At 39.6% G+C, this 27,120-nt stretch overlaps 1 protein-coding gene across 1 annotated transcript in view; it reads right to left on the minus strand.

Annotated features, from left to right (window-relative positions):
• rictor (rapamycin-insensitive companion of Tor) overlaps positions 1-27,120 on the minus strand; it is a 540,306-nt gene that overhangs the window by 445,240 nt on the left and 67,946 nt on the right. The window contains exons 7-8 of the mRNA XM_067138126.2: positions 10,849-11,002; positions 3,568-3,746 (exon numbers count right to left, since the gene is read on the minus strand). Of these exons, the coding sequence (XP_066994227.2) occupies positions 3,568-3,746; positions 10,849-11,002 (333 nt within the window). The remainder of the gene's footprint in view (positions 1-3,567; positions 3,747-10,848; positions 11,003-27,120) is intronic.

Genomic DNA, 27,120 nt, shown 5'->3' on the forward strand with positions numbered 1-27,120 from the left:
CAAATAATGCAAAATCACTTTAAATCACAATCATGCCTACATACTCTGGTAGACACAAGTTAGTCAGTGAATGCAGTCACGCTTTGCAACAGCAGTGTGTTTTAGTACATATTCTTTGCGGTATGCAATAGAGCAGTGCTCCCAATATAGCAGTTATTTCCCTATATACCTCATTAAAATATTTTTTCAGCCATAACTTTAATAATATTTTGTTGTCTGAACGGGTATTTAGCAGGGTTTTAAATTCTAGTAACAAAAGAAAGAAGTCTTCCTTAACAGATGTTTAAATTTTGCAATGTTTGTTCTCATGTGTTACTTTTTGGTACCCTTAAGTTGGTAATTTTACCTGTGCCAACTACCAAAACTATGCTTTAAGCATGCCATACCAATCTCCAACACTCGCCAATGATTCTCAGGTTCAGAGATTGCCTTGTTTAAACTGTAAGTGAAAAAAAAAAGAAACATGACTTGGTGAAATGCCGAAGACCGGTGATGGTATATTCATGGGCAAGTGAATTCAGTTCGCAGAGCTTTTATGCAAACGATATACCCTAATGAACTTATCTTGCCAAATGCAAAAACCAAGACATCTTCCCTAAACACTAGACAAAGGAAACACATGCATCTTGAATTTCTGTGCAAGAGATATGACAACGATGCAGGGAAAATAAAATTGTTTCCAATGCTTATGCAGACAAGGTGGAATACTTTGTTCAAGTCTGCATTCTACATTCATGAACATCTGAATGACAGTGTTGACTTTATGGTTATGATGTGTAAAGAGAACAATCGTGTTGAATTTTTTAAAATAATATGAGTAGCAGTGAGCTAGCTGTCACAAGAGCTCAAACTCAGTTTATGGCACACAACTGTAACAAGATTAAAGATTTAATTAAGTCGTTAGAAAGGTAATAGCTATCCTATGGCTCATACTCCATATTCTAAGCTCAGAATAACGCAGAACGTGCTGGATCTGCTAACTAGAGAAGTGTTTTCCTGAGCTTAACGCTCAACTCCGTGAAATATCAGCAATTCACAGAGACCCAAGCTGTGAACACTTTGAAGACAACAGCATGGAAGAGTTTGACAAAACTAAGTCAACCGATGGCAGGTGACTTTTCAAAGGCTGTTTATGAAGGCCTTGGAAATCTGTTCACCCCGAAAAATGTAAGCAACAAGATCCTGTCTAGATAATGTAGAAAAAAAAGAAATCTGAGAAAATTGTCATATACGGCTCCAGTTATTCCCAAGCATTCTTTAAAAGCTACACAATCTTCCAGAAAATCAGAGATGAAATGTCCCGGTCGGATACTTTTTCACTGAACATTAGAAGTCTTTTGTGCTCCCTATAAGACTACTGTTTCAAATCTACGATGATTGCTTTACAAGCTGTGTCATATCCTACGTCAAGTGAATGTTCTATCTCACATTATGGTGTGGCAGTGAGCAATCGTAGAAGACAGATGAAAACCAGAAAACGCAGAAATTCTCACAATGGTACCGAATAAGTGGCCGCGTGGTTTGGATCATGTAGCTGCAAGCTTGCAGTCAGGAGATAGTGGGTTCAAACTCTGCTGTCGGCAGCCCTAAAGATGGTTTTCCGTTGTTTCCCATTTTCACACCAGGCAAATGCTGGAGTTGTACCTTCATTAAGACCACAGTCACTTCCTTCCCACTCCTAGCCCTTTCCTCTTTCCTGTCCCATCGTCGCCATTAAGACCTATCTGTGTACAGTGTTCTCCCTAGGACCTTTTTAGCCCTGCCATTTGTACAGAACACCCGGCTAACATAATCTACCGTAGATATGTGTTAGTTACATAATAATATATATCTGAGTCATTAGGTGTTCCAAATTAAAAGGTAAATACTGTAAAACCGTTTATCAAAATTATAAATCGTCATTATTGTCAGCATAATTGCATCAATACATCGGGGTTTCAAGGTTTAGCTTAATTACCACGTAGTGTAATGCGTGAGCAGTGTCTGTATTAGCGTGGCATCGCATTTGAGCATTTGATTCCGCCCGACAACACAAACCCGTATGGCCAAGACCAACTACAACCTAATACTGTAGTTGGTCTTGGTATGGCAATCCACAGCAACGGAGTGGTAAGCCCTGGTGTTACATGATTATTTATTTTTTTGCTAGGGGCTTTACGTCGCACCGACACAGATAGGTCTTATGGCGACGATAGGTGTTACATGATTATGAACGAGCAGTAGAATACTGGAAGTTCTAAACACTCTGTTAAGTCTTGTTCGTGATAATAGCACTAAAATAGCTCAATTTTGGCTTTAATATTATCGTTAATGCCAGCAGCATAGCCAGGATCGACTGACCGATAGTTGAGGGAGGGAAAGGGGGGGGGTTATGGCTACAAATGTTGATAGAACATAATGAAGGAGCTTGTGCGTGTGTGGGGCGCGCATACATGAGTGTCATTATAAGGACACTGATGAAAGTAAGTTATGTTGATATTCAGATGGCAGTACCAGTTCACTACAAAATATTATATTAAAATACAGAACAAAAACAGTATAATTAAGATGTATAGTTTTACGGCGAATAGTAGCTTATGTTCAGATTACAATCTAAAATAAAACTTTCGGGGCTTATTAGAAAATAGATTCAAGAGATCTGTTCATTTTACAATAATGTTTCAGTGAATGTTCAAAAGAGCCAACCACACACACACACCCCGGTAGTGCTTTCGCTATTTTATTGTCAGTTTCTGTTTATTTTCTTTTGTAAAAATTCCATTGGGGATCTAACCCTCAGTAACCCTCCTTGGCTATGCCCCTGGTTAATGCCCTGAGGGGACTAAATTGAAATGTTATCATATTCATTTTTACGTAGTACTCCTCGCCCGGTTACTCATTCCTGCCAACCAGCTGATGAAAATTTCTGGGGAGAACACTGTGTGTAGGTGCAACATAAATCAAATTTTAAATCACACAATGGTTGCATTTTCCTAATGGATAATTAATCTCTATTTTATACCTAATTGATCCGTTGAGTGTATTTTCAATTATAATTACCAAATATAGGGTATTTCAGGTAAGATATATTTGTGTATATTGCTAAGCAAATATGTACACAAAAGCGTTACAAGCTCAATAACTAAATGTACATTGTTTTCACCTTCAATAGGTAGAGATCCGAGAAAGTGGTTTATTTTTTAGTAAAATGTAATCTTTTTCAATCTGATTTTGGTCATTTTTGGAAACATGGCTGTGTTATCACATGTTAACCGATCATATGATAAAGTTACCATAGAAAAGAAAATTTAAAATCTTAGCAAATAAAAATTGAAGTACCGGTAGTGACAAAAGCTCTTTTCAGTTTCTTTATTGCTTTCTACTTTTTGCCACACCTCAAAAAATGAAGGAGTTTTATAACAAAATATTCTCACTACTGTTTCTTTCAGGGAGAGAACAAAATTAGTCTCTTTTCCAATTTATGTAGTGCATCTCCATCAAGACAAGTCACTGTTTTGGCTTGTTTCATACCAAAATGTTCATATTACCTTCCTGATTCTCCCACCTATCCATGTACATTTCTCTTACCTGTTCTTAGCTAAGTGAGGAAGTATAGCTCGGCCTTCAGCTGCCACAAAACCCTCTGATAGCTTCCATGCATCACGAGGATATGATGGATCAACAGCTTCCAATGCTACACTAAATTCATCTGTCCATTGAGGCTGTGGTAATCCTAACAAATCGTACAACAGATCTAGCACAGCCTTCTGAAAAATACATCACATCACTTTAATAGTTTCAATAGTTAAAAATGACAAATCAATTTTGTAATCAAGCAAGACAAACTTAAGTTCAAAATAAAAACACTGCAGGAAAGAAATTAATTATTTCTACTTGTAAAGGTGAAAGATTCAGAAGGTACTGTTGAAAAACACACAGAACTACTGCTTCCATTTAGATTCAACTCAGAGTATGCATTAAATCAGGCATGTCCAACACATCGATCCCGAGTAACTGGTCGTTCGTGGGACAATTTTTAGTCAATCACGTATACCCAGTAGGAGTTAGGAGTTGATGAACTTTGTGTCTCCTTTCTCCCAAATGGAAAAAGAGAATATATGTCAACATGTGCTTAGAACTATTTTTCCAATAATGCAACCGGTATGTGACTACATGTGAGTGGGAGAATATCTCATTTTTCCCCTCTTTCGTCTATTGTCTTGTATAACAGTAGTTTGAATCACATTCTCTAAACAATCGCACAAACAATGAGCTAAGTTCTTTACTGTGGATCTGTTTGCATTATTCGTGCATAGTGATTTTAGTGTGCTACAGTTTATGATTTTTAAGCTAATTATTCAATTGTTAGTTTTGATTGTTTCAATAGAATGACTGTGAGTGCAAAAAAGGAAGTCCACAATTATCATTTTCAGAATGAATGGAAAGATTTTTTTCTTCATTACCCTGAAGGACAAATGATATTTAATTCATAGCACTTCATTCTCCTACTCAAAAATAAGGTACCTTATAACATCATCAAAGTACTCATCATTGTAATAAATACGCTGATGATTTTCAACCTGAAAATCAAAATTGTAAATTCAAGGTCAAAGAATTTAAATTGAAATTAACAACTCAACAATACATGCTAGCAAACCCAAGATTTAATTCTAACAATGCAACAATTTTATACTACAAATTGAACAATATGACAGTTAAAAAATGTAAACCATTCACTGGTGGAAAGCTGTATAAAGAGTATTTTCTTGAAGTCGCTGATCTATTTGAAGGATTTAAAAATAAATTTATCAAGGCTGCTATCCAAGATACTTAACACTCCAGAACTCGCGCGGATGACTATTGTTATCCACGGGTGTAATTTTCTTCCTATTGATTTTTAAACAATTCATTTGAATATTTTGTGTAATCCTCAAAAAACAATTCCTAATGATATCTCTGAAATTTAAGGTTAATTTCCCCAGATACTTCATTATGGCCTTTCAAAAGCAAGTGGATGACAGTAGTCATCCGTGCGAGCACTGACATTACAATTTCTGGTTTAAGTTATCTATCATCTTCACTAAGTTTTCAGACTGATTCCTAACATGGGAAATTACGTAAGGAGACTGTAATGTTTCTAGAAACAGTCGATGCTGGCCAATGAAAGTACTTTTTGATTTGACGAACATTTGGTGGAATGAATGCACTAGTCTTTTATAAGAAGAACCGTGGTTTTCCAAATATTTTGAGAAGGAAGTTCCTACCCCATATATTAAGGAGCATACAACAAGAAATGATTCCCAAAGAACTAAAGAGGCTGTGTAAGTTATTTGTTGGAATTGAAGATGATGAGAGACCTGCTAACCGTCCGCAAGTTGGAACGCAAGGATGCTGCTACATTGCGGAAGAAGTCGCAATAAAACTACCCGGAAATCCTGCAGTACGTGTTTCAAATGTATTTGCGCTGATCACGCTGTTCATGTGAAATAAGAGAGGCGGCAACAGACAATGAAAGTGGTTGAGGACACAGAGAGAGATATAAACAGTTGTACATTTCTAGGAATTCCTGTCATACTCTTCAGAAGATTGTTTGTAGCACGTGATATTAAGTTTAAAAAATAAAACATATAATTTTTCAAATAGATAATGCCGTTATTGGATAGATAAAATGACCTGTGAAATACGTATATTAATACTTAAGGTAGAATAAAGGAATTAATATGGATGAAAATTGTCATCCGCGCGAGCACTTGCGTTAGAATTTGCAGCACGAGCAGCGCAGTGTTAATCATCCAGATATACGGTGATGCAACAAATGGAAAAATTAGTAAAAATGTAAGCATAGAGCTTTTGGAAGATAAGATTGATCCACTGCATTGCTCACTCCAGTTGGATGAATCAACTGATGTCCAGTTATTCATTTTTATCCAAACAGTTCTTGAAGGTTTCAGCATCAAGGAAGAACTCCTTGGAGGATTTCAATGAAAGGCAGAACAAAAGGTCAGGAATATATTTCATTGTTGCTATTTTTGTCAGGAAGCTTAACCCGATGAGTGCTACGCCTGCCTATAGACGGGCTGACACGGCCAGTCCACCATTGCTACGCCCGTTTATAGACGGTGCACGAGAACTTTAATTTTTTGAGTTTCCCAGTTCACTCTCGAGTGCCAATCTGATCTCTAACATGTTCTGCCATCTGTTGGGCATTAAGTATAACTAATTGATCACGGCTTATAGCTTCAGGAAGTAACTTACAGAGCTTTTTGTAGACGTCTGTGAAGCTCATCAGTGATGTAAACAAGCATGGCGGAACGACAAGCTAGTTGCTCTCGCAGCGATGTTATTTCGGATCAAAGAATTTTCAGTTATTAATCACAGCAGAAAGTGATGATAAAGATGATGATTTTAATAATTTTACCAGTGATTTTGAAAGTGAGAGTGATACAGAGGATGCTGAAAATATTGTAAGTGAGAAAGAAACAGAGGCTCCTTCTAAACGAAGGAAGAAAAAGTTATTTCATCACTATTTTTGTGGCGGACAAATGACACTTCTCCACCAGACTTTCAAGTAACCGTGACAGACTCTGAGAGCCAAGTAGTGTTTGATGACAACCCCAAAATCAATGATTTTTCATAACTACTCTGCCAGTGGAGTTGGTGCAGCTGGTTGTTGATTAAACAAATCGGTATCACAAACAACTAGCGGAAAAAATTGAGCTGTCACCATATTCCAGGTTTAGAAAGTATTTTAAAATATCAACTTATGTACTTGTAAGGAGTTACAAGTATTAGTTGCCTTCAGGAAATAATTTTATTTTGGGGGTCTATACTTTGTATAAAGATGATGTACGAGTGGGCACAAAAAGTGGAATTTTGTTTTCTCTCAAAATAATATAGAACATAAGTGTAGGATTTTACATTTGCATTTAGATTTTTAAAGAACCAACATTCATAAACATTTTAAGCTAATCACACCACTGATAAGTTAAAAATTGACGCTTATACAAAAAAAATTCATGTGCATGAAAAAACTCAGCACTGAGGTACCAAACAGTCAACTGGTAACTCAGCACTTAAAAGGTTAAACTACCATTACATAATACAGCCGCCATCATTACTGATGGAGCAAAAATAACGAAAGGCCATACTAATGAATTTATTGCCTTCTGTCGACAATATGACGAGTTGGCCATGCAGTTAAGGACGCGCAGCTGTAAGCCTGCATTTGGAAGATAGTGGGTTCAAATACCAATGTCGGCAGCCCTGAAGATGGATTTCTGTGGTTTCCCATTTTTACACCAGGCAAATGCTGGGGCTGTTCCTTAATTAAGGCCACGGCCGCTCCCTTCCCTTTTCTGAGCCTATCCTATCATCGCCGTAAGACCTATCTGTGATACAAATTTTTATTTTGTTAAATACCACCTATTCAATACATAATATTATATATTATTATTATAATATATAATACATAATATTTATAACCTGCAAGACCCATCTGTGTTGGTGAAATGTAAAGCAAATTGTACAAAGAAGCTCTTCAGTCTGTCAACTCACAAGTTAAATAAAAATAATGTGTTCTTTACAGGTATGTTATAGTCATAATCATCATCCTAAATCATCTCTAGTTTCCCGGGTGTGGTATAAAAGCCTCCTCCATCTCATCTTGTCCTTGTACCATTCTTCCTCCACCACCTTGTCCCAATCGTGACCTCTCAGCAGTACAGCGAGCTGGTTTTTCTCATGAATTTCACGGGCAAACTTAGTGAAATGACCCTACAGCTACAAGGCAGAAACAAATGCATTGCTGAGGTCATGACCACAGTGTCATGTTACAAAAATAACTTGCAGTTAATGATGACCAATCTGAAAAATAATATTTTTGGACACTTTTCTCAACACAGAAAATCTTGACAAGTGTCCTAAACTTAATTTTTAGATACAGAAGTATCTAGTTGAAATAGGTTCAGTTATTTAAGAATTTGAAAATGGTTTCTGCGGTTTCCAAACAAAAATTGACCAGTTGCCAACTACATTTCATATCTATTCAAGTCAGAATCAATCATAACAGTAATTGTAGCAAATATCAATAAAATGTATTCTTATAGCAAGCTGTCTCCTTAAAATGAAAAACTAATCCTGTAAAAGGATGTTTTACTGAAAGCTCATGCAGAATAAGATACATTTTGGAAGTTACTACTGAAAGAAGAATGTCCTTACTTGAGAAGATGCAGGGAAATGATACCCTCTTGTTTCATTTCTATGTATTTGTGAGAATCTGAATTGTTGTAACATAAAATGACACAAAGTAAATGAGATTCCAACATGACTGATGGTCCACCCAGGATTCCTATCACTTAATACTCACATGATTTCCAATAGTCGCTGAATGATATGCAGACCCTGGCATCACACCAATGTACAATGTATGAATACACACCATATTCACTGCATGCTTATGTTACTATATGCTTTTAAGTTCTGTTGTAAAGCTATACCGTAATAATTGTGTGTACAATGCAAATCATTCATAAACATCTTACCTGGCTCACTAGAAGGATACCGTACACTGATGATGATGATGATGATGATGGGGGAGGGTGGGGAGGTGTGTATACATACCTCTCTCTCTCTATAATGATACGTATAGCTATAAACTAAGATATATCATTGCCAGACTTGATAACAGCACGTAAATCACAACCTGTAAGTTGGACATGCCTGCATTATACCTAAAAAATGGGAAAATTCGGGAATGATGTATAAAATGTAATTACAGTCAAAACCGGTTATAATGTATCTGAAGGGACCACCAATTAGCGGTTGTTATAGGTGATAGTTGCACAAACCAATCTTTTTCTTGTAGCTAAAAATGTCATATTTGTAAATTTTAGGCTGCACACTTACATGGTTACAATAGAGAATAGAATAAAATAGAAAACAATTAAAACTTCAAAAAATAAAAGTGAAATAACTACCGTATTTGCAATACAGTATTTGTGAACTGGGACTAAAAGTAATCTTTTTCCTAATCTCTACATCCAGCAATAATATGCCAGCAAAATATAAAATAATAACTGAGCAAGGAAGTAGCAACATTGAAAATTGATCCATAACGTCGCACACTGTCTTGGCTGGTATATGGGATATTCTCTCTGCCGTTCCAATGCGTAGAAATCGTTGGGTGTGATACGCCCAATTCCTTCACAATGCTGATGTTTGTTCCCCCATTATCTAATTGTCATTTTATGTGTGACTTTTCTTCAATATTAAACACTTCCCCTTTCTTTTGCTTGCCTTGACTACAACAGACAGACTGATTTGAAATCTATAATCTACTGAGAACATGAGTTTGAAAATAAGTTTGCATTGTTGTCCGCAATTCCCAAATGCATAACAAACAAAAATCAACATTGGACGTTATACTTAATACATTTCTCCGAAAATGATATTAAAAAATCATGCCATTTTACACTGACTTAGCAAATGTCATGGGATAGTCACCTAATAGCGTGTGGAGCCTCCTCTGGCCCTGCGAACTGCTGTAAGATGCCGTGGAAGCGAGTCGACAAGTCCCTGGTAGTCCTCTGGACGCAGCTGAAAAATCGTTTGCAGAGCGGCCACCAATGCTGGTCTGTTCGTAGGTACAGGATCCATGGCACGGAGCCTGTATTCCAGAACATCACAGATATGCTCGATAGGGTTCATATCGGGGCTCCTGGGTGGCCACGGCAGTCGTTGGACCTCTGCTGCATGTTCCTGGAACCATTCCCGGGTGACGTGGGAGCGATGTGGGGGCGCGTTTTCATCTTGAAACACCGCAGAACCGTCTGGGCGCTGGAAGGCCAAAAATGGGTGGAGACGGTCTCCGAGCAGTTCACCATACCACGTACCATTCAAAGTCTCTTCCAGAACAACTAGGGGGCCCATTCAATACCAGGAAAATGCACCCCAGACCATAACAGAGACACCAGCACCCTGGACCACACCTTCGAGGCAGGCGGGATCCATCGCTTCATGTGGTGCCTCCCATCGGCATGGTGCAGTTGAAATCGTGATTCGTCCGACCATATCACGTTACGCCACTGTTCCAGTGTCCATCCTTGGTGACTAGTGACAAATGCGCATCACTGTGCCCGATGACATTGGATTAACAGTGACACCCGTGTGCAGCGCCAGCTCCCATACCCCATAGAACCAATGTTCCTACAGATTGTCCAATGGGAGACGAGTCTAGCACGGCCTGTGTTGAATTGAGCCATGATTTCTTGCACGGTTGCCCATCTGTCACTATTGACAATCCGTCTCAGATGTCGCCAATCACGGTCGAGGGTGGCTGGACGGCCGGTCGTTCGTCTGTTGTGGACGGTGACACCCGCATTCAACCATTCACGACACACCCTGGACACGGTTGATCGTGTGAAGCCGAATTCCGGCACCACTTCCGAATCGCACTTCCCATCCGTCAGGCACCGACCACCATATCCAGTTCGAACGGTGTCAGCTCACGACGACGTTCCATGTTACACCTGTCACATGCACAGCCACTGCTCACAAGGTCTCCTATACAACTGCCACTGACACAGGGGGCGTGTGGTGCGCAGACAACACACCTGCGCATCAGTGCTCTGCTATCCCGACATTTGCTCAGTCGGTGTATATGATATATCATCAATAAGGGATGTCATAATGAGGAACATTTTTAAATACAGTGTTTCTTTAGAATTTAGATGCATTTGTCAGATTTCATCATTATATGCAATACATCGGTAAAAGAAATGTTGTAATAAACAGTTTCGACTGTATATTTTCTTTAAGAATATGTAAACTTTCACCATTAAGCAAGAAGTCCAAAAAACGAAAAATACTAACCCGAACCTCAAGCTGCTTTACATACAATATATCCACTAGTGATCGTAGACCAGAGTTGTTAGCTGGATGGCAGAAATGCAATACACCGGGCCATGAACGTAGCACTGACAGTAGGGCCAGCCGACTGCAATGGAAACGTACCTCACGTTCCTCTCTGCAGAAAAAAAAAGCAAAAGCAAGCTAGCTGTATACTAAATATCATACATTCTGTATAGGATATAAGTTTGTTTAGGAACAGAATGTATGGAATGACTACAAATAGTTAAAAACATTCAAAATATTTAAAATTATGAATTCATTAAACACTTTTCACAAGTAAGTAAGTAAGTAAATATGAAATGGCTTCACAACAAAGAACACGAATAAATTCAGAATAAATTGAAGGCTATTTTAAATTGATTTCATTATTTAAATGCTAAACTTCCTTCACGTTCCTCTTCACCAAACAAATCTTTAACGTTTCTACTCTGAATGGGTCGATTTGACCCATATTTCATTTATATTTGTTTGTAACTCCTAAAGCATTTGTAGCAGGTCGATGATATCCAGTGCATTCATCCACAGTGAACATATATTTTACATATACAGTGAAACTTCTTTAGTGCGTTCCTCATTAACACGTTTTTCCTTTTAGCACATCGTAAATTCGAAATCCCAATTCTCATCGTATTAAATCTATATTAAAATACCTTGCTTTTCGCATCAGGAATTTTGGCTATTACTGCTTAGTAGGTTCACATCTTTCCTAGTCCTGAAAATGTTGTCATCCCTTGTGAAAGGAACATGATTTCCAACTCGGGTAAGAGCCGTCGCCACAGTTGCATGATTACAGAAGAGGGCCTTAAATTTCTGAACTTCAAAGGATAAGGTGCACCTTTGGGGAGCAAGCCATTAGCCTCAGATGTGTTCAGCTTTGCTTGTCGGTTAGCAGCAAGATTGCTGAATAACATAGTGAGCCTATAGCTTGTATTTTGCAATCCATTCAGAAGTTAGAAATGTATTTTGTTGAGTGGTACAGTTAAGTGTATCATCTGAAACTGACTAGCATGGTGCACATCTGTCTTGTGATAACCTAGTTATGGATACGGAAAAAGTCGTGAATTTATTTTCTTACTAATGAAGATAAAATTAAAATTAAAATCTGTCAGAATGTGGACTGACACCCGCATCTTACAGCACATAGAGGTCGTGCATGTTGAACTCGCACCTTCGAGTTTCAACGATCACTCGAGTTTCAACGATCACTCGAGTTGATCAAAATGGCGGCCAAAGTCATTCCTGCCAGTCGCACATGGGCGAGTGAAACCTCCAATTCAATGTCTAAGTGTGTGACCAGAAAATAATGTTTAATAACCCACTCCATAATAAAAGGCTTCTACTAACATTTTGTTTAGATGGAGAGTAATCTGCAAGAATATTTTCATATTTGTTGTTTGGTGATTTCACACCTTTTGGAGCACTTGTTATTTTATAAGTACCCGGCGAAAAGGTTTTCAAATTTGTTCTCTAGTGTTTCTCACGCCTTATAATACTTTCCTCTCATCTTTAGAAAGGATAGATACGGTTTTCATTGTATCCGCGAATACACGATGTAAAATGCCCTCAAGTCGATAAAAATCATATCCAGTATTTCCATATCCCTGTTACTGTAGATAGTTTTTGTTCGTATATTCAGTAGTACGTTTTCTCGCTTAAAACGTTCTTTTCTATTGTACCCTGCAGAAACGCCTTAACGAGGGTTTACTGCATATACTTTTTATTCCATTCAGATGCCTGATATCAGCATTAATCAATGAATAACATACAGAGAGTGAATGGAGTCAAATCGACCCAAGCAGTAAGTCTAAAACTGTGCCATCTGTTGTTACTAATAAGAACACTGTTTCTGTTGTTCTACCACTGTTAGGTACTGTAGTGGAAGTCTCACTCATTACATCCCTTCAGTGTCCAAGCATGGCTTCCCACCAGCAGCTGTGTGATTCTGCTATACAAAATGTATTGTACAAAAGTAGTGACAAAGAAATCAAAAAGTAAGTGGACGACATATTCACTGACCCTGATTTTGTGTGCACTGATGGATCCACTGATGAGGATCACGTTTCAATTAAGGGTGAAGAAAATGACGAGCTTCAGATATCTGACACATATCGTCAGCATGATCAGGGTGAGTCTGAACAACCAGAAGTATACACCTCTCGAAATGGGACCAAATGGAAAAAAGTTCCATTTCTACAGTCATGTGTTAGATAAGTGCATTGTAAATGTACTACCCAATAGCAAGGTTTCTGTGATATATGACCTATACCAAGAATTATCTTCCTTTCTTTATATTTCAGATTCTGTAATACGAGGATTGGGGCAAAAGCCATGGCAACTATTTTTTTTTTTCTTGTAGATATGTGAACGGATCACAAACGTGTATGTGTCGTGTGGAAGTTCTGCAGGCATAGTGTGTATGCAGAACAACAGACGGCTCTGTGATAGCTGGTAGTAGTGCAACGAGGGCTGTGAACTCAGTCAGTTGGTGAGTGTCGTGCGAGATGGACGTAACCTGTGTTGAGCAACACGCTTACACCAAATAGCCGTTATCCGAGGGAGAAATGCGATGGAAGTCACAATGAATTAGTGGAAGCCCTTGGGAATAATGCCCTACCATACCGAACAGTACCACGGTGGGTAGGAATAACGTGTCAACCAGTGATGAGCAACGTTCAGGACGACCTGTCAGTGTGTGGACCGAAGTGGCACGTCCCGGAATAGAGCAGCTCCTGGATGAAGACAGAAAATGGACGCTACTTTTTTTTTTTTTTTTTTGCTATTTGCTTTACGTCACACTGACACAGGTCTTATGGCGACGATGGGATAGGAAAGGCCTAGGATGTGGAAGGAAGCGGCCGTGGCCTTAATTAAGGTACAGCCCCGGCATTTGCATGCTGTGAAAATGTGAAACCACTGAAAACCATCTTCGGGGCTGCCGACAGTGGGGTTCGAACCCACTATCTCCCGATTACTGGATAATGGCCGCACTTAAGCAACTGCAGCTATCGAGCTCGGTGATGGACGCTACTGGAGTTAGAGAGGACAAGTGGCATTGAGAAGCTCACCGTCCACAGGATATTGCGTAATGAGTTGCAACTGCGCAAAATCGCATCATGGTGGGTACCGCATGCACTGACAGAAGTTCAAAGGTGGGTGCGCTATGCAATATGCTCCGACCACCTTGCACGTTGGCAACAGGACGGCGATCAATTCTTGTCACGAATAATTGCCATTGGTAAATTTTGGGCCAGGGCATACGAACCAGAACTGAAACGGCAGTCCGCGGAGTGGCGATATGCTGGATCGCCAAGGAGGCAAAACGTCCATCAAAATCCTTCCCCAGTCAAATTGATGGTGATCGCCGTGTATGACGTCAGGGGTGTCATTGTTTGCCACTTTGTTCCACATAGCAGAACAGTGACCGCACAGTACTACAGGGACTTCCTCGCGCAACAGGTACGACGTGGCGTTCGGGAAAAACGTCCCGATCTTGTGGACAGTGCAATAATCCTGCATGACAATACCAAAACCACATAAAGCAGAATGTGTAGGGCAGCTACTGAGACGTTGGGGATGGGAAGAATTGGAGCACCCACCGTACTCTCCCGACATTTCGCACTGTGACTTTGATCTAATTCGAAAGATTAGTGAACCACTACGTGGTAGGCGGTTTGCAACACGAAAGGACATTGCTAATGCTGTGTGCCAACAGATGACCTGATTCACACATGGTGCGGCAAATGCTGAGGCAGATAGTATTCAGCGCCTCCCACATCGTTGGCAGCGTCAGGGGACTACTTTGAGGGTCTTTAGGCCCAGGTTTTTCAAGTCAACTTTATGTGTACTGTGTTGTCATTCTTTTGCACCGGGAAGGCCATATTGCCCTGTATACTACTGTAATAAATTAGTGTGTGACGATATTTCAGTGCTATTCATTGTCCACAGATGTTGTTAACACCTTGTCTTTTCATCTGTATATGTCACATTTTCCAACCGGACTGGTGTCTTCAAGAAAAAAAATAGTTGCCATGACTTTTGCCCCAACTCTCGTATAATGAAAATTGCACCAGATGAACAAGATATGACATGCAGAATGAAACACAAATTTTGGCAATGAAGTTGTTCATTACTGATGAAATGGTGCATATTATCTTACAGGAACAAACTGAGAAATGCAGAGTTCCTGTACATAAAAAAAGAATGTTGAAGTAAATCTCTTCACATGAGCTAAGATCATTTCTTAGTAAGTAAAACTGCAATGCTGGAGTAAGTAATAGTCACAGTGACTGTTATGAACTGTCAGTGACTGAGAATAAAACACTGTTGTCTGCTTTTCTCAGATTTGGTATTACTAGCAGATTACAGGTCAGCAGGAGAATCATTACAAGAGTTGTGGAAAGCAGCAGATGATTGTTTCGGACTATTATGTCCCTTCAGAGCTTCCTAACTATACAGTCAGTTTCTCAGTTTTGATTAGAAGACAGCCAAGCCCGAAGGCAAAACAACAAGCTGGCAGCTATATGGAATGAATTTGATATATTCATAGAATAGCTACAGGAAATATTCGTTACTAATGACAGTACTACTGTATATGAGCAACTAGTTCCTTTCAGTGGAAAGCAGACGTGCCAACTTTCAAAAGTCAAAAATCAGGAGATTTATTTTGCGGCATATCCCACATGTTACAACACCTCATTGATGAAGTGACTGAGGAATATTTAACACATCATACTACTCAATTACGCAGTTCCTCTTATTTATTAATGTATTAATGTATTCAGCAAAGAGGATGCATCTGGATATGATAGGAGTAAGTGGTATTCGGGTAAGGGGAGATAACGAGAAAGAGACAGGAGATTATAAAGTATACTTGACAGGTGTATGGGGTAGAGCTGTTTATCAGGAATCCCATTGCATTCAACATAGTTTCTGTTAGGCACGTAAATGAGCGAATGATGTGCGTAGATTTCGCAGTTGGAGGAATTAGGACGAGAATGGTCTTGGTGTATTCACCATGTGAGGGTGCAGATGGGATGAAGTTGACAAGTTTTATGAAGCATTGAGCGACATCGTGGTCAAGGTCAACAGCAAGGACAGAATAGTGCTAACGGGTGATTTCAATGCGAGAGTTGGAAATAGAACTGAAGGATACGAAAGGGTGATTGGTAAATGTGGGGAAGATATGGAAGCTAATGGGAACGGGAAGCGTTTGTTGGACTTCTGTACTAGTATGGATTTAGCTGTTACGAATATAATCTTCAAGCATAAGGCTATTCAATGCTACACATGGGAGACTAGGGGTACCAGATCCATAATAGACTATTTCTTAATCGACTTCAAAATCAGGAAATCTGTTAGGAATGTACGAGTTTTCCAGGGATATTTTGATGATACAGACCACTATCTGGTCTGTAGTGAACTAAGTATCTCTAGGCCTATGGTAGAGAAAGTAAAATCTGTCTGCAAACGAATAAGGGTAGAAAATCTCCAGGACAAGGAAATTAGACAGAAGAACATGGATATGATTAGCGAGAAGTTTTGAACAGTAGACAGTAAGCAGGTTCAGGATATAGAAAGAGAACGGTTGGCATACAGGGATGCTGTAGTAGAAACAGGAAGGGAATATCTAGGAACAACTGTGTGTAAAGATGGGGAAAGGCGAACAACATGGTGGAATGATGAAGTGAGAGCAGTTTGTAAACATAAAAAGAAGGCTTATCAGAAACAGCTCCAAACAAGGGCTGAGGCAGACAGGGATTTGTACGTAGATGAACGAAACAGAGCAAAACAAATAGTCGTTGAATCCAAAAAGAAGTCGTGGGAAGATTTTGGTAATAACCTGGAAAGGCTAGGTCAAGCACCAGGGGAACTTTTCTGGACAGTAATAAAGAATCTTAGGAAGGGAGGGAAAAAGGAAATGAAAAGTGTTTTGAGTCATTCAGGTTAACTCATAATAGATCCCAAGGAATCACTGGAGAGGTGGAGGGAATATTTTGAACACATTTTCAACGTAAAAGGAAATCTTCCCTGTGGTGTTGTGAACAGTCAAGCTCATGGGGAGGAGGAAAATGATGTTGGTGAAATTATGCTTGAAGAAGTGAAAAGGATGGTAAATAAACTCCATTGTCATCAAGCAGCAGAAATAGATGAAATTAGATCTAAAATGGTGAAGTATAGTGGGAAGGCAGGGATGAAATGGCTTCATAGAGTAGTAAGATTAGCATGGCGTGTTGGTAAGGTACCTTCAGATTGGACAAAAGCAGTAATTGCACCTATCTATAAGCAAGGGAACAGGAAGGATTGCAACAACTAACAAGGTATCTCACTGATTAGTATACCAGGCAAAGTATTCAATGGCTTCTTGGAAGGAAGGGTGCGATCAGTAGTTGAGAGGAAGTTGGATGAAAACCAGTGTGGTTTCAGACCACAGAGGGGCTGTCAGGATCAGATTTGCAGTATGCGGCAGGCAACTGAAAAATGCTACGAGATAATAGGCAGTTGTGTTTATATTTCGTAGATCTCGAGAAACTATAATCTATCAGCTTCATTGTCCGTAAAACTCATCCTTCATACTTGTGTGATCTAGAGAAAGCATATGACAGGGTACCGAGGAAAAAGCTGTTTGCCATACTGGGGGACTATGGAATTAAAGATAGATTATTAAAATCAATCAAAGGCATTTATGTTGACAATTGGGCTGCAGTGAGAATTGATGGTAGAATGAATTCTTGGTTCAGGGTACTTACAGGGATTGGACACCATTGCTGTTTGTAGTTTACATGGATCATCTGCTGAGAGGTATAAAATGGTAGGGGGGGATTCAGTTAGGTGGAAATGCAGATTGTGCCGAAAACCTGCAGTCTAATATACTGAAACTTGAAAATAGGTGCAATGAGTATGGTATAAAATTAGCCTCTCGAAAACTAAATTGATGTCAGTAGGTAAGAAATTCAACAGAACTGAATGTCAGATTGGTGATACAAAGCTAGAACAGGTCGGTAATTACAAGTATTTAGGTTGTGTGTTTTCCCAGGATGGTAATATAGTAAGTGAGATTGAATCAAGGTGTAGTAAAGCTAATGCAGTAAGCAGTTGCGATCAACAGTATTCTGTAAGAAGGCAGTCAGTTCCCAGATGAAACTATCTTTACATCGGTCTGTTTTCAGACCAACTTGGTTTAACGGGAGCAAAAGCTGGGTGGACTCAGGATAGGCCCTATATTATTCATAAGTTAGAAGTAACAGACATGAAAGCAGCGAGAATGATTGCTGGTATAAAAAGGTGGGAACAATGGCAGGAGGGTACTTGGAATGAGGAGATAAAGGCTAATTTAGGAATGAACTTGATGGATGAAACTGTACGCATAAACTGGCTTCGGCGGTGGGGTTATGTGATTACATGTAATAAGTATCATTTTTTTTATCCATATTGATGATATTTGATTAGAATAATAACAGTACGTTATTAATTAAACTGACCACCTAATCAATACAATAAGTCAGTGTTGGGTTATGTGAGGCGAATGGAGGAGGATAGGCTACCTAAGAGAATAATGGACTTTGTTATGGAGGGTAAGAGAAGTAGAGGGAGACCAAGACGACGATGGTTAGACTCAGTTGCTAACGATTTAAAGATAAGAGGTATAGAACTAAGTTAGACCACAACACTAGTTGCAACAGATGATTGTGGCGACGTTTAGTAAATTCACAGAAGCTTGCAGACTGAATGCTGAAAGGCATCACAGTCTTTAATGATAATGTATGTATGTATGTATGTATGTATGTATGTATGTATGTATGTATGTATGTATGTATGTATGTATGTATGTATGTATGTACATTTATAAATATTGAAATACTGCATGTATCTGAGCTTTAGAACACATGAATCTTTATTGTAACTGCCTTAGGCCTCTTCATAAATTTCTGAACTAGATTTATGCTCAAAGCACTTGCCTTGTTGAATGGGTATTAAGGTTAAATTTGTTCCAGAATTCTTTTCCAGGAAGCTTTGATCTGAAGTGAGCTTTTGTCCTTGAAAATATGCTAAAAATAGTTTCACAGTCGGCACTGTTATGTGAAGATGATAAAATACAAAGCATTACATTAGAGATAATGTCATATTTAAGACCACCACCAGCTGATTGCATCCATCTTGCCAGTGCTCACTGAACATCAATTTTCTCCAGATGCTTAAAGAATGAGGAAAACCTGGGATTTTTAAAAAATACAGAAATACTAAATCTGTTCTCAAAATTGGGATATAAGTCTCTGCAATCAGGAGAAAGGGCAGAAGCACCAAAAATAGGGAGTCTCCCGCTTAAATAAGGAGAGTTGGCACATCTGGTCCTGTCTCTTTAATCAACATTTATCCAACAACACATGAAAAAAGTACAGTATGATACTAAGACTCCTCTCAGATGTAAAAAACTGCCTATGTGTGAGCTGCAGAAGTTTATACAGGTAAACTAGTAAACTGACAGAGGGATGTGAAACAGGGAAGGAATGCAGTTATGAGGTTTATTTATAATTGTTAGGTTTTTCAGTCTGCCTGAATTAATTTCAATAAATACATTTATGAACTATCTGAAAAAAGAAAACAAATGGTACCTGAGAAAGAAACAACCTAATTTTAATTCATGAATTTCTTCTCTGAATTTCCTGCTGGCTAGAGAACTTTTGAAGAAGAAACTTACACTAATTGGTACACTTCATGCAAATAAAAACAAAATTCCTCCTGATTTTTTGCCATTTTGACCTAATGAACCACTTTCATCAGTTTTTGGGTTCCATGCATGCCTAGGAAGAACAAGGCTGTCATGCTTCTGTGTACCATGTATCTTAACAGCGTGTCTAGAGCCCTTCACAAAAAACCTCAAATTATTTTACGATTATTAAAGCACAAAGGATGGTATTGATGTTTCATGGTGTGCGTTACTGTAGTCACGTCCAAGTTCATGAACTATCGGCAACGGCTGAGGGGCCTAGTAAGTGTTCCTGCGACTCTGAGACCAGTTGCTATGAAATGGGAATGGGCACCCGGGACATATTCCGAGTCATGGTCCTCCTTGTGCTCAGGCGGCTAGGACTATACAATCCACCAGTGATCCCTAATCCATTAGAGGAGAAATCCTCACTTGTAACCTGTGTAAGTAAGGGTAGCATCCTGCTTCACAGCATTTTTACTGAGCAGGCTCAGAATATTGACAGGCGAGGGACTCCTTGGTGAACGAAATGGAATTCGACAGGGAGCTATCAATAGAAATGGGGCTTATGGAAGAAAGTTGAACTGGCTGATTCAGCAAAGAGGATGAATCTAGATGTGTTAGGAGTTAATTATATTCGGGTAGGGGAGATAGCGAGGAAGAGATAGGAGATTATAAAATGTACTTGACGGGTGTTAAAAAGGGAAGGGCAGAATGTGGGGTAGGACTGTTTATCAGGAATATTATTGCATGCAACATAGTTTTTGTTAGGCACGTAAATGAGTGAATGGTGTAGGTAGATTTGGCAGTTGGAGGAATTAGGACGAGAATTGTCATGGTGTATTCACCGTATGAAGATGCAGATGAGGATGAAGTCGAAAAGTTTTATGAAGCATTGAGTGACATCATAGTCAGGATCGACAGCAAGTATAGGGTAGTGCTAATGGGCGATTTCAATGCGAGAGTTGGAAATAGAACTGAAGGATACAAAAGGGTGATTGGTAAATATGGGGAAGATATGGAAGCTAATATGAATGGGAGGCGTTTACTGGACTTCTGTGCTACTTACGAATACATTCTTCAGATGTAAGGCTATTCACTGCTATACATGGGAGGGTAGGGGTACCAGATCCATAATAAGACTATATCTTAACCGACATTGAATTCAGGAAAGTGAAAAATTTAAATCTGTCTGCAGACGAAAAAGGGTAGAAAATCTCCAGGACAAGGAAATTAGACGGAAATACATGGATGGGATTAGTGAAAAGTTCAAACAATGGACGGTTAGCAGGTTCAGTATATATAAAGAGAATGGGAAGCATACAGGGATGCTGTACTAGAAACAGCAAGGGAATGACTAGGAACAACTGTGCATAAAGATGGAAAAAAGCAAACATCTAGGTGGAATGATAAAGTGAGAGCACCTTGTACACGCGTGCACATTAATTGTGTCCAAACATAAACAATCAATACGGCCCCACTCCAGTACTGAAAAGGAGGGAAGAAAGTGAAGTGATAGTGCCGAAGGCACATGACCCATCTTCTCGCTTAACGAATTGCTGCATGCAGACAGCCTGCTACAAGGCTTTGTTGTGACTGAAATGGGCACGGTGGTGGATGTATTGAAGTACAGCATTAGGAATCCTACTCTGATAATTACAGCATCAGGAGGTAAAGGAGGTTTTTAACCAAAAAGTATTTGATACTATAGTGCTATTAAAACAGTGTGCGTATTCTGACAGCTCTCAGCGTGGTAGTAGGAGGTGGCAGTTACTATGGCAACCAGTACATGCCTCCCGTTTCAGCCAATCCCAGCTCGACATGTACTCTCCCTTTTCCTACCAACGCTGTCTTAAAGCTTCGAGAGGCGGTCGATCCGAGTTCCACGTTGCCAATATAGTATACCGTAGCACATGTGGCTGGGTTAACAATGTCTACTTTGAGTGATATCATTATCTGTATAGTGTGTTTTTGAAATCAGCTAAATATTATGGTGCTATTGTGTTCGTGTTAATAAGTGTATTGTTATCGAGGCTGGCGTTCTAGTGTAGTGTAAATTTTAGTATTGTGTAGTACAGTGTCATTTTAACACCATCTCATTCACTGAACTCAAAATGTTGCAACCCGTTCAGAGCGCCGCTAAACGACGAGGGCGACCTAGAATTCATTCATCTATAAAAAAGGCAAGGGTAATGGGGAGGCATGGCTTTGCTATTCGTGGTCAAGCTCGCGATATGGTATGTGCCTTACGGGAATATTTTGAGGCTGAAAGGGAAAATGGAGGCCCACTGATAGACGTTAACAAAGTTATAGAAAGAACAGCAGCAGCTTTAAAAATTTCTCAAGCTACAGTAATTAGAATAGGGAAAGAAAAAGAAAAGAAAGAAAAGGAGCCTTGGGAAGAAGGTGAAGGGGAAAGAGAGCGAGTGGATGTATCTGGACCATCACATGATGGGTTATCAACAGCGGGCAAAACCGGGCACTATGACAAACGTGTGACCAGTACAGATGGTTTCCAGGAAGGAGCAATTCGATGGCATATATATACCTATTACAAGAGAAAAGAACACCCAACACTACGGAAACTACATATGAGTCTTAGAGAAGATAAATTGTTTTTGGTAGCGAGTCTTCCCTTTGAATCTCCCTTCATTAGTTAGGATTTCATTTTGAAAAATACTCAAACCGAACTGTGTTGATGCAGAGACATGATATCATGGCTTGGTGCTGTCGCTACTTGAGGGCTGTTAGGAATGCAGATTACGAAAGCATTGTGTGGCTTGATGAAACATTTGTAAACGCTGGCCACACCTTAACCAAAGGGTGGTCAGACAGAACTCCAGAAGGCACAATGGAAGCCCCATTAGGAAAGGGAGGTAGGATCATTGTCCTACATGCTGGCACTGCATGAGGCTTCATTCCAAATTGTTTCCTCATGTTGAGGTCGCGAAGAAAGGGGGACTACCACGAAGAAATGAATGCCGCTTCCTTCACGGCATGGTTTGAAAATTCCCTCCTTAAAAACATTCCTCCCAAGTCCACCATTGTTACGGATAATGCTCCATACCATTCTGTAATAGCGGACAGAGCCCCAACAATGCAGACGAGAACAGCTGACAGGCTGGCTTGGGTAGAAAGAAATGTCTTGCCTCGGAACACAGATATTACCATTGAACCTTGTACTACAAAGTCAGAGCTAATGGAGCTTGTGACAACTTACAAACCGAAACCCATTTATGTCATCGATGAGATAGCAAAAATGAATGGCCACCAGGTGATCAGGCTGCCTCCTTACCATGCCCATTTGAACCCCATAAAAAAAATCTGGTCACAAGTGAAGGGTTACGTAGCTGAGAACAACAAAAGGTTCACCATCACTGAAAATAGAGAGACTGACCAGAGAGGGTATTGAGAATGTCACTGCAGAAAAATGGGCCTCTGTGGTGAAACACACATTGGAACTGATGCAGAAGCAGTGGAAAAAGGAAAGAGTTTTAGAACACTGTGTGGAAGAAATTATCATCTCCCTCGGTTCCAGCTCCGCAGGTGAAGAAAGCGATTCCTCCCTGGGAGTTGCTCCACTCAAACCGTGAATGTGAGTAATTTTCTACTGTGATGAACTTCTCCAAAGTGCATTTTAAAGCTGAGTAACCAGTACGGGAGTCTGCTTTCTGATAATCAGTATCATATGCATAAAATGTAATTGCGGATTTTTTTAAAAAAATGGTAATGCAAATTTTCCAGTTTTAGCATGAAGTCGACAATTTGCCTTGAAAAGCTAATGTTTGAATTGAAGTATAAGAGGTGTTTCCAGCACCCTTCGAAATTTTGATAATGTTTATTATTTTTTGTCTCTGAAAATAATAATTATAAATTATTATTCTTATTCTTCTTCTATGCTTCCTTCTCATTAAGGTGGATAGACTTCGATTTTTCGAATTTTAGACAAGGCATGCAAGATTTTAAAATTAGGAATCATGATCTATGGTTAGAATATATACATTTTTTTGTTTTGCTTCGGATTTCAATCAAAAGAGGTCCCATGACTAATGAATGCAAGTTTAAAGGCCCTCAAAACGACAAGATGGACTTTTACCTCGCACAACTCTAATTCCAATTATAGCTGGCATCTTTAATTGTGCCATTGCCTATGACAGGATCTGAACGATTTCTCCTCTTTGTACAAAAATCTCTTAGATATTTTTCTCACCCTCACCTCACCTGGGTTTGAACCCAGAATGTTGAGCAGGCCTGTCAAAATGCCATTCTGATACTGAAATCTACCTAAAATTTAAATCAATCTTCCGGAGATAGACTGATTAAAGCCTATGAGGATGGCGAATGAGGAGTTTGTCTTACAATATTTGAGCTGATAAAATTACTGCTAAGCCACCTTGGAATAACAGCAATGATATTTAACTTTTTTCTAACTCTTTCATGATCGCCGTTAATGGATATTATTTTCCACAGAGCCTAGCGCAGAATGAGAGATGTTAACTGTGATGTAGTAACTCCTGCCGGATCATGTGGCAACACAGCGCTCCCACTCCTTTGTTTGGCGCCACGTGGTGCGAACTGTCAGAACACGCACATTGTTTTAATAGCACTATAATTAGGAAAAATTTGTAGCTGCGTTACGCTGTGTCGTAATTTGAAAAGATCATTTACTGGTTCGTAACTTTGTTTTGGACTTTACTGGCGTTACATCATCATAATTTTCCACTTTGGGTATAAAATTATTATAAATTCTATAAATAGAAAATGAATCCTCCTCTGCGAACCATGTGACCTTGCCGTGGTGGGGAGGCTTGCGTGTCCCAATGATGCAGATAGCCGAGCCGTAGGTGCAACCATATTGGATGGGTATCTGTTGACAGACCAGACTAACGAATGCTTCATCGAAAGGGGGGTAGCAGCCTTTCGGTAGTTGCAAGGGCGGCAGTCTAGATGATTAACTGATACGGCCTTGTAATAATACTCAACATGGCTTAGCTGTGTTGATACTGCTACACAGCTGAAAGCAACGGGAAACTACAGCCGTAACCACCTCCCGAGGACATGCAGCTCTCTCTGTATGAATGATGTACTGATGATGGCTTCCTCCCGGGTAAAATATTCCGGAGGTAAACTAGTCCCCCATTCGGATCTCCGGGTGGGGACTACGCGAGAGGGGGCAATCATCAGGAAGATGGATACTGACATTCTGCGAGTCGGAGCATGGAATGTTAGAAGTTTGAATCGTTGTGGTAGGTTAGAGAATCTGAAAAGGGAGATGGATAGGCTAAAGTTAGATGTAGTTGGTATAAGTGAAGTACGTTGGCAGGAAGAACAGGATTTTTGGTCAGGCGACTACCGAATTATCAACACGAAATCAAACAGGGGTAATGCAGGAGTTGGTTTAATAATGAATAAGAAAATAGGGCAGCGGATAAGCTACTACGACCAGCATAGTGAAAGAATTATTGTCGCCAAGATAGACACCAAACCAATGCCCACCACAATAGTGCAGGTCTATATGCCTACTAGTTCAGCAGATGATGAAGAAATTGAAAGAATATATGAGGAGATAGAAGATTTAATACAATATGTCAAAGGTGACGAGAATCTAATTGTGATGGGAGACTGGAACGCAGTGGTAGGCCAAGGAAGAGAAGGTAGCACAGTAGGAGAATTTGGATTGGGACAAAGGAATGAAAGAGGAAGTCGGCTGGTTGAATTCTGCACTGACCATAATTTAGTCCTCGCCAATACTTGGTTCAAACACCACAAACGACGGCTGTATACGTGGACGAGACCTGGAGACACTGGAAGGTATCCAATAGACTTCATTATGATTAGGCAGAGATTCAGAAACCAGGTGCTGGATTGCAAAACTTTCCCAGGTGCAGACGTGGACTCTGACCACAACTTGTTGGTCATGAAATGCCATCTGAAGTTGAAGAAATTGAAGAAAGGAAAGAATGCAAAAAGATGGGATCTAGACAAGTTGAAAGAAAAGAGTGTGAAGGATTGTTTTAAGGAACATGTTGCACAAGGGCTAAATGAAAAGGCCGAAGGAAACACAGTAGAGGAAGAGTGGATAGTCATGAAAAATGAAGTCAATAGGGCTGCTGAAGAAATGTTAGGAAGGAAGAAAAGATCAACTAAGAATCAGTGGATAACTCAGGAGATACTAGACCTGATTGATGAACGACGAAAATACAAGAATGCTAGAAATGAAGAGGGCAGAAAAGAATACGGGCAATTAAAGAATGAAGTGGATAGAAAGTGCAAGGTAGCTAAGGAAGAATGGCTGAAGGAGAAGTGCAAGGATGTCGAAGGCTGTATGGTCCTGGGAAAGGTAGATGCTGCATACAGGAAAATCAAGGAAACCTTTGGAGAAAGGAAATCTAGGTGCATGAATATTAAGAGCTCAGATGGAAAGCCACTTCTAGGGAAAGAAGACAAAGCAGAAAGATGGCAGGAGCATATCCAACAGTTGTATCAAGGTAACGATGTAGATAATTTCGTTCTGGAACATGAAGAGGCTGTTGATGCTGATGAAATGGGAGACCCAATTTTGAGGTCAGAGTTTGACAGAGCTGTGAGTGACCTAAATAGGAACAAGGCACCTGGAATTGATGATATTCCCTCTGAATTACTGACTGCCGTAGGAGAAACCAGCATGGTAAGGTTATTTCTTTTAGTGTGCAAGATGTATGAGACAGGAGAAGTCCCATCCGATTTTCGGCAGAATGTTGTTATACCTATTCCCAAGAAAGCCGGTGCTGACAGGTGTGAAAACTACCGCACTATTAGTTTAGTATCTCATGCCTGCAAAATTTTAACACGTATTATTTACAGAAGAATGGAAAAACAAGTTGAAGCTGAGTTGGGGGAAGATCAATTTGCCTTCAGAAGAAATGTAGGAACACGTGAAGCAATCCTGACTTTACGTCTGATCTTAGAGGATCGAATCAAGAAGGACAAGCCCACGTACATGGCATTCGTAGATCTAGAAAAGGCATTCGATAATGTTGATTGGACCAGGCTATTTATGATTCTGAAGATGATAGGGATCAGATACCGAGAACGAAGAATTATCTACAACCTGTATAAAAATCAGTCTGCAGTGATAAGAATCGAGGGCTTTGAAAAAGAAGCAGCAATCCAGAAAGGAGTGAGGCAAGGCTGCAGTTTGTCCCCTCTCCTTTTCAATGTTTACATAGAACAGGCAGTAAAGGAAATCAAAGAGAAATTTGGAAAGGGAATCACAGTCCAAGAAGAGGTAATCAAAACCTTGAGATTTGCGGATGATATTGTTATTTTATCTGAGACTGCAGAAGATCTCGAGAAGTTGCTGAATGGTATGGATGAAGTCTTAGGTAAGGAGTACAAGATGAAAATAAATAAGTCCAAAACAAAAGTAATGGAGTGCAGTCGAACGAAGGCAGGTGATGTAGGAAATATTAGATTAGGAAACGAAGTCTTAAAGGAAGTAGATGAATACCGGTATTGTTACTTGGGTAGTAAAATAACCAACGATGGCA

Source organism: Anabrus simplex, chromosome 1, assembly GCF_040414725.1.
Source record: "Anabrus simplex isolate iqAnaSimp1 chromosome 1, ASM4041472v1, whole genome shotgun sequence".
Classification (NCBI taxonomy): Eukaryota; Metazoa; Arthropoda; class Insecta; order Orthoptera; family Tettigoniidae; genus Anabrus; species Anabrus simplex.